We start from the raw sequence: 12,172 nt of genomic DNA on the forward strand, positions 1-12,172 counted from the left end.
GGATATTCTAGGAAACGTTGTTTGTTCTAGAGAAGGGAGGGAAACAATCCAATTGTCCAATAATGCTTGAATGGAAAATAAATGATGCTATACGCATGTGATGAAATAATATCAAACAGTCAAAAATCAAAGACCTACATCTATATGGATTCACGTGGATAAATCCTGAAAACATAATATTGATTGAAAGAAAATAAGATCAAGAACGTTAGATTGTGATAACAGGTAGGTAAGTATTTAAATATTTAAATCAATTCAACATATTGCTTCTATATATAGAGATGCAAGAAAATAAACTTTATCCAAAGAACACATTATTTACGTTTAATATGTTCATTTATCTAGGAGACCCAAAAGAACCCACAGATAAACTAGCAGGAACTAATAAGACGGTTCAACAAGGCAGACACATACAAGATCAATACATTTTAAAAATCAATCAGGCTCCTCTACACTGGCGATAATAAATTAGAAACTGTAAAAGAAAATAAGAAAAAAAGAAGATCTAAAAAGAGTCACAAGAGCCATATAAATTATTTAGAGCTAAGCATACGTAAAAGTAAATATAAGTAACAAACTGAGTACGACCACTTAAACTCTGCCCAACCCAAGGATTAAAAAACGCCTGTTCTTACTTTATGAGAACAGGCCCTCTTCGTAAGTAGCAGATCAGTAAGTGAGAGTGAATCAAAGAAACACAGCATTTGAAAAGTCAGCTAGGCCAAGCCTCTCGATCGCACAGACAGAAGCTGAAGCCCAGACAGGTTGAGTTCCTTGGTAAAGGGCCCAATGTCCTGACTCAAGGACTAGCATTTTTCACTCATTCGTAAGATACAATCAAATTCAGTACCTTGGAAAGAGATGGGAAAAATGAAGAAATCAATTATATAGTTACTCATCTTTAAGTACAGAAATAGCCGTGACAAAATTACAGGTATTGAGGGAAAATTGAAGCGCAGAGTTTAAAATGTCAATAATCCACAGGGAAACTGGAGACCATTTAAAATATTCATATTAAATCTCTATATAAGACATTAAAAGATCTCCAATCAAAATGTTCATTTTATAATAGATATGGTATGATACAATTTATAATAGATGTGGTATGAACCTTTCCCTTTCACGGGAAAGGTTCGGCTGGGAAACAGGAATTGTTCTTGAAAACGGGGCCTGTGCTATTGCAGACACTGTGCTCAACCTAGGTCTACAGAATGCTCCGATGTCATCACTGAGGTCACAGAATCCTGCTGTGCGCCTGGCAACCTTGGAAACTTAACAGCCCTGGTGAGCACTAGGCAGCACTGCTGGTTCAATAAGTGGTACAAGTTTTTCAGCCATTTAGGAGACTTGACTATTTTTATTTGTATTGAATCATTTCAACGGATTGCCCAAGAGCCAACAAGGGCCAGCCTGTAGGGAAGAGGAGGAGTTGGACATCTCTTGAGGCATCTTCTAAGGGAGACTTCTAGTTGGTACGATGAAACGGCGACAAAAGAGGAAACACCTGGAAAATGAAGAGTCCCAGGAAACTGCCGAGAAGGGAGGAGGTATGTGGGGGGCAACTTGACTGGGGCACATGGGTTTCTGCCAAACTGAACCTTCTCTAGGGAGAGGGGGACTGAGAACGTGTCACCTGTGAAGCAGGGAGCGAGAGACCTTGTCTCACTGATGCTGCCGTATCCATCCGGAGGCTCCCTGTGGTGTGAGACGGCACAGAACGGCCAGATGTCCCCTGGGAAATGGAAGGTCAGCTCCGCTGCTCTGAGGACTCTCTCCTGGGGCTGCCGGGCCTGGAGCTTTGTCGGACTCACAGCAGGCTGCATCCTGCTTGCACAGACCTAGAGGTGCAGCTTTTCTCAGTCCCCGATTTCTCTCTTATTCTCTTGCATCTTTCCCTGGGGTCATGAGGTGGGGGATGTGAAGGAGGCAAGGATGCTGAGAGAGACCCATGAGTTGCTTGGCCTCTTTTACCAAAGTGGAAAGAGAAGCCCCATGAGTTGAAGACCCTGTTGAAAAATATGTTGACAAGTGGAATACAGTTCAAAAGAAGATTGTTTGTCTAGGGATGGTGTCATATTGAAAGCAAGGAGGTTTTATTCCTTCAACAGGAACAATTTCCCAAAGGAGACCAAGGGAAGGGAAGGGCTTTCCAGAGACTGAGACCGCGTGGGCAAGGGTGAGAAATGTCCTCAAGGTCCTGCGGGGAGCTCTGACAGCCACGGGCCACGTGACGCCTGCGTGCATTAAATGTAGGCGAGTAGCTTGCCCTGGGAGAGGGGTGGTCACCCCAAAGCTCCAGCTAGAGGCCTCTGCCCCAGATTAGAGCCCAGTAGCTCCTACCAGACCCAGGGCCCAGGAGACTGTAGGATGGGCCCTGGGAATGGAGCTCTAGACAGCAGGCAGATTTTCAGGCAGTGGCTGGGAGAGGCTGGGGAAGGCAATGACAGACTGGGGAAGGCAATGACTGCCCCTCACCATTCAGAATATTTCTCTCTATGTTCCTGTGTGTGTGTGTCTGAGTGTGTGTGTGTGTGTGTGTGTGTGTGTGTGTTGTAGTGCAGAGAAGAGCAGGATGAATGGGGGTAGAGTGCTTATCAGATATAAGTCTGCGTGGTAAAGTTCTTGTCACCCTGCCTGGACCTGGGTGACACTCGGTGTATGTAAGAGTGTATACAGAACTCTTGTTAGGGGTGTTTTATGAGACAGTAACTCATACACCCATGTACACTCTGATACAGCAAAAATATCACACACCCCACATAGAACTTCCGTATTAAACCACACACAGCACACGGAGGTATATACACGCATCCCTCCTGTACTACGTTCTCATACAACCCACCTGTATCACAATCCTCTCCTCCAACACCAAACGCTGGAGATGAGATATGTATATAGACACACACACTATATATATAGGACACACACACACACACACGCTATATATCTCCTCAACTCTCGCACACACACACCTAACTTCAGCCATCTCTAAATACCTCTAAAAGAACCAGTCACGTGTCATACACACCACACTTGTAACACATTCTTGAGTAATGCCAGACCCGCTTTGTACAAACCACAGTAAACCACAGTCTCACTAACCCATGTCAGGGTTGCCAGATAAAATAGGGGCTATCCAGTTCAATTTGAATTCCAGATAAACAACAAGTAAGTTTTCAGTATCAGTATGTCCGAAATATTGTATGGGCCATACTTACACTAAAAATAAGTAAGACCAAATACTGCATGGGAATACTTACACTAAAAAATTATTCTGGGTTTATCTGAAACTGAAATTTAACTGGGTGCCCTGTATTTTTCTTCGCTTAGTCTGGCAACCCTTATATACTTACCACCAGCTCAGGTATTATATATTTATTGTATTTTTGTTTAGTGTGTGTCTTCCCCTACTAGAATGTGCAGCGTTACCAGAGACTACAACAATGCAAGAGTGCCGGATACACAGGAGTAGCTGCTTACTGAATCTTGGTGAATGAATGAATGAACACACACCATAAATACAAGCCACACCATGTAATGAGGAAAAGTTACATGTCCCAGAATTCCTGACTTGTGAACAGAAACCATGCACACAAAGGCCACAGACACAGATAAGACACATCTCCACCGTGCTCCCCATGCCAACCCCACACTTACCACAGACTTAACTGATACACATCACTCACTCTTCCCACATACTCACAGTCACCACCCAGGCCTACATTACCAACAAGACAGTGACAGAGTAAGTACTGATTTGAATTAAATACTGGAGTATCCACTGGGAACCACACTCTCAACTGTGTGTATTCACTGCACCTGACACGTGCCAGACACTCGGTAAGTATTTGTGGACAGAGGACTGATGAACCCACCCTGAGCCTTTCATTCCTCCCTCAGGAATCTCGAAGTCACAAGAGGATCCCCCTCAGCTTGGATCCACTGTGGTGGCCAAAGGCTGCAGCCCAGAGGCAGTGGAGGTCTCCTCTGCCTCTACATACTTCTCCTGTGCTTCTTCTCCGCGCAAGCTCATCTACGCTGGTAAGGGCGCGGGGCTCCTCAGGTGAGGGGGTGCTTGGCTGTGAGGCAGGAGGCACACAGATCCCAGGGAGGCTGAGAGGAAACCCAGGGTCATCAGAGGTGATGAGGGCTCTCTGGAGGAGCCTGGGCAGGATGGCTGAGCTGTTACGAGGGCGTGGATCCCAGCTGAGTCTGGGGCGGGGGTGTGTGGATCCTGGTACTACCACGGTGGCGAAGTCAAGGAGCAGGGGCCGGAAAGGTCTGGGCTTGAGGTGGAGGGAAGAGGGACCAGATTAAGCATCTTCAGAGGAAAATGTAGGGTTTGTCTTTGCCTTTGCTTCCAGAGAAGGACAGAGTTCTACATCATAGATCTCCAGCCTGAGAGCAGGACCATCCAGCTCAGGTCCACACAGCTCACACATACATCCGCCCTCCAGGCACAGCCCTTCTCAGTGCACACAGAAACCCCAAGCACCACAGCCCCATTCCACAAGTAATGCACCACCGATATTCCCAAAATCACACTCCTCGTCGTACACGCATCCACCCGCGTCGCTCACATACCACAGCCCTCACCACCATACTCCACACCCCTGTACACAGACACCGCTCCAGTATCCCCCCACACGCACATGAAAAGCCCACAGATGACACCAGATACACCGCTCCGTCCTACGGCCAACAGACACCAAGCTCACGACATAGCTACCTCATGCAAATGTCCCTCTCTCGTCTACCACACCTGCTCCCTCAGCTTCTGGCACGGCCCATGCATGTTATTATGGTTTTAATTTCCTTTTTCAGGAATCCGGAGATCACATCGAGACACTGCCCAGCCTAAAGCACCCCTAGCCCAGGTTCAGGAAAAAGGGGAGACTGCTCCCCCATCACACTGTGTCTCCTCCTCACCCTCTTCACCCTGTAAGCACTATCTGCACCCAGACAAAGAGGAAAGGGGCATGAAAATATACTACATGCAGGTACAAGTGAACAAGGGTGTAGCTGTCTCCTGGAAGACAAAGAAACCCTTGGAGTTGCCTGAAAACCAGCTGACGATAGAAGAAGTGACCCTTCCTGAGGATGCGTGCACAGTAGGCACTTACCCCTCTGATGTGTTCACCGAAAGCCTCCTGTCTGACAGTGAGCCCACTGGGGAGGAGAAAGAGTATGAGGAAAGGGCAGAGCCAGGCAGCCCATCAGGGTCACCTGCAGTCCAGGAGACACCCAGGGCCAAGACACCGGCCTGGATGGTGACCATGGAGACCGGCTTCAGGTGCATGGCCTGCTGCCGGGTCTTCCACACCGTGGAGATCCTCCAGCAGCACGTGAAGGGCGGCGTCCTGGAGGGCTTCGGCTGCCGTTTCTTTCATCTCAACATCGCCCAGTGGATGGCCAATGTGGAATTCGAGAGCACCCCTGAGGAGGAGGGCAGTGTGGAACCCGAGACCACCTCTGAGGACGAGGAAGACGAGGAGGACGAGGAAGAGAAGCTAGAAGGCCCCAGCCCGAAGAGACCCCGCAGGCAGGGTCTTTTCTCTCTTTTGGGTTCCACACAGCAACTGAGCTTCATGGGACAGAAGATCCTGGAGACGGTGTGGCCTTGGAAGAGGTAAGGCTTGAGGCTGGCACTCTTCTGAGCCTATGTCACGAGGGCCCAGAGGAGTCTAAGGGAAGGGGCCGCACACATGTGCTGGTTTACCTAATGGCTCTGCAGTTGCAGCAACTTGGGACACACCCAGCACTTCCAAAGGAATTGAGCTCTGTTGACTTCAACAAGAATGTGGAGCCTTTTCCTAGGAGTTTTCTCAGGGTCTGCACGATGGACCTCAACTCTTAGAGGACGTACCACCAGCAGCTCCTTGTCGGCAGAGAGAGCCAGGAGTGGTCTGAAGAGAGGACAGGGGCCCTTGCAGGACCGGAACTTTGAGGTCTGAGAGCCTTGGGCCTGAGCTGAGATCTCACCCGGACCACTGTACCTAGCCTTCTGTGACAAAGGGGAATATGAAAGAGAGTCACGTGGAAATGAGGTCCCCCGAGATATGGAAATGTTCCAGAACCTTCGTTGCGTGGTAGTTGATCTGGAGCCAAGCTCACTGTGGTGTGTGTGGCTCTGAGCATTAAGGCAACGCTGGAGGGTAACCCTGACCAGCAGAGCTTGGAGTGCTGCTTGTCTCTTCCTGTTCTACCTCATTTGTTTTATCCCTTCCAGGGAGAAGAAAGGACCCTCGGGATACTAGCAGACAGAATGCCGTGCTCTGAAGGAGGATGAAGGGACCGGCACTCAGTCTAACATCATATGACAACAGAAACGTCCTATGCAATAAAGGGCATTTTCCAAACCTTTCCTGGAGGTTTTATTTAATTACATTTTTCTATCTATGCATCTATCTGTCATCTACATCTGTATCTTTCAAGGTTTGTGAACAAGCTTTCACATAAGCACTAGAGACGTCCGCCAGCATTTTCCAGAAGAGGCCTGCAAATTGCTGGCGACTCCTCACAAATAGGGAATGGCCACAACCCCTGCCACACAGACTATGCCCGTGGCCCTCCTGACTTACTCCCACTCTCTCTCTGAATTTCCCAAGGTCTGAGATGAGGGTGCTGGCTGGAGGCAATGATCACGTGCAGGCTGAATCTTCTCCAGATTCTGATTCTCTTCCTGGGCCTATCGTCCTCAAGCACAGTCTCCATGTCCCTGGCCACACTGATCTCTCTCCTTCAGTCCTTCCCTCCCTCCCTCTCCTGCCTCCCAGTGCAGAGAATACTTTTTTGCATTTGAGACGACATTTAGTTTTGGTTCACAGAACTCTCACCTGTTCTACTGTGGCCTCCGTTGTGAACATTCCAAAGCTGAGAATTTTCTTTTTTTCTCCCTCATTTCTGCTGAGTCTTTACCTTCCTAATGCAGTGAACTCAGAGTGCCTAGCTGACTGGAGGGGGAAAAACATCCAGCAAGCAAAGAGAAATAATAAAAGAATATATCAGTTAATTTTTCATAGTGTTATCCAACTACATATTTTTAAAATTTTGGAATAATATTAGGAATACTCTCTGTATAAAAAACTGAATTATTGGGCTTCCCTGGTGGAGCAGTGGTTAAGAATATGCCTGCGAATGCAGGGGACATGGGTTCGAGCCCTGGTCTGGGAAGATCCCACGTGCCACGGAGTAACTAAGGCCGCGCGCCACAACTACCGAGCCTGCGCTCTAGAACCCGTGTGCCACATCTACCGAGCCCACGTGCCACAACTACGGAAGCCTGCGTGCCTAGAGCCCGTGCTCCGCAACAAGAGACGCCACTGCAATGAGAAGCCCGTGCACCACAGCCAAGAGGAGCCCCCGCTCACTGCAACTAGAGAACGCCCGCTAGCAGCAACAAAGACCCAATGCAGCCCCAAAGAAATTAATTAATTTTAAAAAATTGAATTAGTTTCAAGGGTACAATGTATAAAAGTACAATAAAAGCCCCCCTTCATTACCCCCCAACACCACTCTCCAGCTGGAATAGATATGCTGTGATACCATTTATAGTCGTACTACTACTACTACTCCCACCACAGCCGAAATCCTCTGAGCCCGGTGCAGCAGCTTCCTTTCACAATGCTAGGACCCGCCACAAGACAGATGATAATCCCTTTGGACCTTTCAAGGAGCAGCACCAAGGGAACAGTACCTGGGAAATGCCACTGACAGCTCAGAATATCCATGGCATTTCTAGAGCCTAGGCACTGCTCTCGCTCTGGGAATGAAGGTCCAAAAAGCACATCGGAGAATGTTCATAGTTGTAAACAAGCTCCACCTCTGAAACACAATCTACATAGAACCACATATACAAGCCTGCACAATGGATGAAGCCAAGGTCTCCTCCATGATTGCCCTTCTGACAACCTTATTGTCTCCTCAACCATAAAAGGTGAACTTCAAACTCACGACCTTGCCTTGTCACCAGAAACATCCAAGCTTGGATCACTCTTTCTAAGACCAGATACTTGCTCTCTGAACTATTAGAGACTTGTCACATACACAGAAGTAGAACAGGATTATTTCTATCTACCCGGGGACCTGGAGTCTTTCACACTGATCCTGTTAAAACTCTCAGAACACCAAAACTTTACCTACAAAGGGTTCAAGCTATGACACTCCCAATTTTCACAAACCTCCTCATCTCTTGGGAGTCACATGCAGCCAATTCCAGGAATTGGAAACATGGTTGTGAGGATGAAACTGACTTTGGGGCTCCCCTTGGATATGGTCTTCCAGACTTACCAAAAGGCCATTAAGAGGAAGGTTTACCCCACCTCAGGGAAACCCGAGGCAGTACTTGCAGTCAAGGGCTGGCCATGGCTTCTGAGCTACATCCAGAAAGAATTTCATACTGTACCTGGATCTGCTGAAGCAATTCCTGACTGTCCGAGCGCCAGCATGTACCGCTCCTCAACTGCCTCCATTGTGGATCATCAGTAGGGCTGTCAGATTTACTAAATAAAAATACAGGATACCCAGTTAAACTTGAACTTCACATGAATAATAAGTCATCACTTTTAGTATAAGTAGATCCTATGTACTATTTGGGGCATACTTATCTTCAAAATGTACTCGTTGTTTTTCTGACATTCATATTTAACTAAACAGCCTATATTTTATCTGTCAACCCTACTCAGCAGAAATGATGGAGGCTTATAGAGATCCAGGAGACGCCTCAGCGCCTCCTCAGCTTTTATTTCTACGTCCTGGACAGCGAGTACGAACCTTCCACCCCCAGTCATTGGCCAGAATGGAGGATATTCTCTGTTTTAGAGTTTTTTCTACGTGTCATTGTTATTATCTTCCTTGTTTTTAAAGAGATGTTTATTTTTTCCCAAACTTAATAGCTCATCCAAAAGTATTTCAAAGCTCATTAGACAAGGGAAAAACAACATGGTTCTGAAAAGTGAAGGAAACCGCCTGGTGTTTAGTAAAGAAGTAGTAGGGAGATTGAAAAAGCCAAACTTAATAAGCAAATCTCTCCAAGGGTATTTTCAGAGCTTGATACCCTCCCAAACCCTGAAAACATCATTACATCAAGAATGTAGAACTGCTAACCAAATGTAAGACTCCCATATGATTCTATCAAACTGAGGATGCTTCTTTACTAAGCAGTGAGCACACTTGCTGCCCCAGGGACCTTGGCAGTTGCAACGTAGGGCTCTTCCCTTTGGGATGGAAACAGCAAGTTTTCCTGTGGTCTACATGCTGGCCCCAAAAATACTACACTCCCAATACTTGTCAACTTTAACTATTTTTCTACATATCTCCATTTTTCTGTTACTATCTGGACTACATCCTAGACCTGACATTACATAAATTGCATTCAAGAAGCTATTATTAAAAGTTGGTAGGAAACCTTAAATCTAGAGCTTCCAGTCCCTGGCTTACTTTCATCCAGGTGCATAAGGGTTTTCAAAAGTAGTCAGGTTAGTTACCCCGTATCACAGCCCCACGCTTGTGTCAGACATATAAAAATGGAACATGATATTTAAGGTTTTAGTTGCCAAATCATCGAGCCTCCCAGACAGAGGCAATAGAGCAAAATGATTACAGAGGCATGGATTTTGATTTGCTCCAGTGTCTTGGGCAAGTCACTTGGCCTCTGTATTTATTTGTACTTATCTGCACTTATCTGTCACTTGGGGGTTATAATTGTACCTGGTCCATGGGTACGTTGTACAAAAGATCTGTAAAGTAGTTACAAGAAACCGACACAGAGTAAGCACTCCACAGACATTGGCTATTAGCTATTGGACATATTTCTCCATGAAACAGATTACTTTATCAGTGGATGACTCGGTGGGAGACAGTGAATCACAGAATCACAGCATGTTGAAAGTGACCTAGTTCACACTCTTGTGTCAGAAAAAGAAAAGTGTGCATGTGTAGAAAATGTCTGAAAGGTTACATAACAAATAGTTCATCATGTTAACTTGGAGGATTAGAATAAATCAGGAAAGGAGGAAAGAAAACCTTGAGTGTCATTCAATTTCTACATCATTTGTGTTTCTACACTGAGACTCTGAATACACTGGAAGTGCAATTTTTTTGAATGTGGCAGGATAAAGGTTTTCAAGTGTTCCTGATACATCCGTATTATTATTTCAGAATTGCTGGCATTTCTTGCCATCTTCGGATCTACACCCATTTGAGTCAGGGGGCCATTCTGGACGGAGGAGATAATAGAGCAGAAGTGAAGTGAGAGAAAAGGAGAGAAAAGATTTTCTCTTTTCTCTTCAAAGAGGAAAGGTCTTTGGAATGGGAACAACTCACAACCAAACTCTGGGGAAAGGATGTGACGGAAAACGAGACAAACATCCTACCCCTGTGATGAGAAGGATTCCCTGGGCTGGATGGAGCGAGGTCACAGGTGGCTGGACAAGGAAACCAACTAGGGAGAAACACACACAAGTGCAGAGCAAACACCCCGAGGCCACTCAGCCTGACTCCATGCAAACATGTGTCCAGCAGCCAGCCCTTCACCTGTGGCTCCCCAGCAAGACAGGTACCTCGGGGGTGCCAACTCATTCTGAGTCCATTATGCCTGGCCATTCATAAACGGCTGTCTAACGTGTGAGGAATAAACTCTCAATGTTTATGAGGAAGTTGGGGAAGGAGATTGAAAGGTTACTTAAACGGAAAAAAAAGAAGTTCAGGAAGGCAGGATGGTAGAGAGACAAGAAAAAGACCTTAAAAGATAGAAAGGATTTGCCAAAGAAGAGAAAGAAAAAGAAATGATTCCGAATGGGTTAACCTGCAGCTAGGAAGTTAAGGAAGATTATTGATGTGTGAAGACTATGGAATGAAGTGAATAAAATTTATCAGAAGTTGCTGAGACTATGGTAAGAAGCATGATTATCAAATTATGAATTGGCTGCAATGGCATTCTAGGGGGACACTAGGAAGGGGAAGCAAATGTTCATGAGATGACAGTGGCAGGTGGAAAGTTGTTTCAGGGGAAGATCAGTCTTGCAGAGTGTGTATCAGAGGAGGGCAAGTGTGAGCAAGCAAGGAAATACTAAGTGTATACGGTTCCTTCACTGAGTGCACCCAGCCCCGTGGTCAGCCTTGAGAACAAGCAGGACTTCAGGTACTGGAGCTACCATTTCATTCATCAAGACTTGAGAAGACACCCTTAACTCAGGTCTTCTCTTCAAACGCCATCTTTCCTTCTTGACCTTCATTTGGCCTCTTGCCTTACCCTCAAGCTGTGGACTGAGGCCACAGAGCAAGATGGGTCACTAGTGTCCTCCATCCCCTAGCAACTGTGGTTCACATCAGTGGAGTCCCGAAGGCAATAACCAAGTAACAGACACAAGAGTGTATGAAGAAGAAGAGATTCTGATAAGGCTTTCTGTGACAGTGTGGGCCGAGTCGGCTGTATATGCCTGCTATCACCTGAATGATGAGCAGCCTTAGGGGAGAAGTGCTCAGAAGGCAGAGCCTGGCTCTCTAGAGGCTCTGCGTCCTCACAGCCCACTCCAAGACCTCAGTTGCAGCTTCGGCCCCCAATCTCTCTCCCTCTGCCTACTCACAGTTTTTGAAGTCTTCTTTCCTCCACATTTCTCTTGAGAGGTGGGGGAGGAAGATGAGGTTCAGGCCAGCTCAGACTCCCCTGGGATCCCAGCAGGATGCCTATCATGAACCTCCCACCTTCTAGGAAGCTCCTAAGATCTCCACACTTGGGGGAGGTTTCATTTCATCTGTGCTTCAAATTGCTGGCTGGAGATGGCCTGTTGGAAGCTGGCTAAAAGCAAGTAGGAATCTTCGGGCAGCCTGGCCCTTCTCGACTGTCAGACATCTTCGGGGATATTCTAGGAAACGTTGTTTGTTCTAGAGAAGGGAGGGAAACAATCCAATTGTCCAATAATGCTTGAATGGAAAATAAATGATGCTATACGCATGTGATGAAATAATATCAAACAGTCAAAAATCAAAGACCTACATCTATATAGATTCACGTGGATAAATCCTGAAAACATAATATTGATTGAAAGAAAATAAGATCAAGAACGTTAGATTGTGATAACAGGTAGGTAAGTATTTAAATATTTAAATCAATTCAACATATTGCTTCTATATATAGAGATGCAAGAAAATAAACTTTATCCAAAGAACACAT

General features: G+C 46.2%; 2 protein-coding genes across 25 annotated transcripts in view; one reads left to right on the top strand and one right to left on the bottom strand.

The window, feature by feature from the left end:
- The window catches only part of LOC309804101 (zinc finger protein 226-like), a 439,178-nt gene that overhangs the window by 404,064 nt on the left and 22,942 nt on the right, over positions 1 to 12,172 (bottom strand). The window lies entirely within an intron of this gene.
- LOC309804422 (protein FAM170A-like) lies at positions 3,198 to 5,583 on the top strand (the record flags this gene model as incomplete). The annotated part of the gene is made up of 2 exons (XM_082621760.1): positions 3,198 to 5,509; positions 5,577 to 5,583. The coding sequence occupies exons 1-2, from the start codon at positions 4,980 to 4,982 to the stop codon at positions 5,581 to 5,583; spliced, it is 537 nt and encodes a 178-aa protein (XP_082477886.1). The 5' UTR covers positions 3,198 to 4,979.

This window comes from Mesoplodon mirus (assembly GCF_964341445.2).
Source record: "Mesoplodon mirus genome assembly, chromosome: 5".
NCBI classification, from domain to species: domain Eukaryota; kingdom Metazoa; phylum Chordata; class Mammalia; order Artiodactyla; family Ziphiidae; genus Mesoplodon; species Mesoplodon mirus.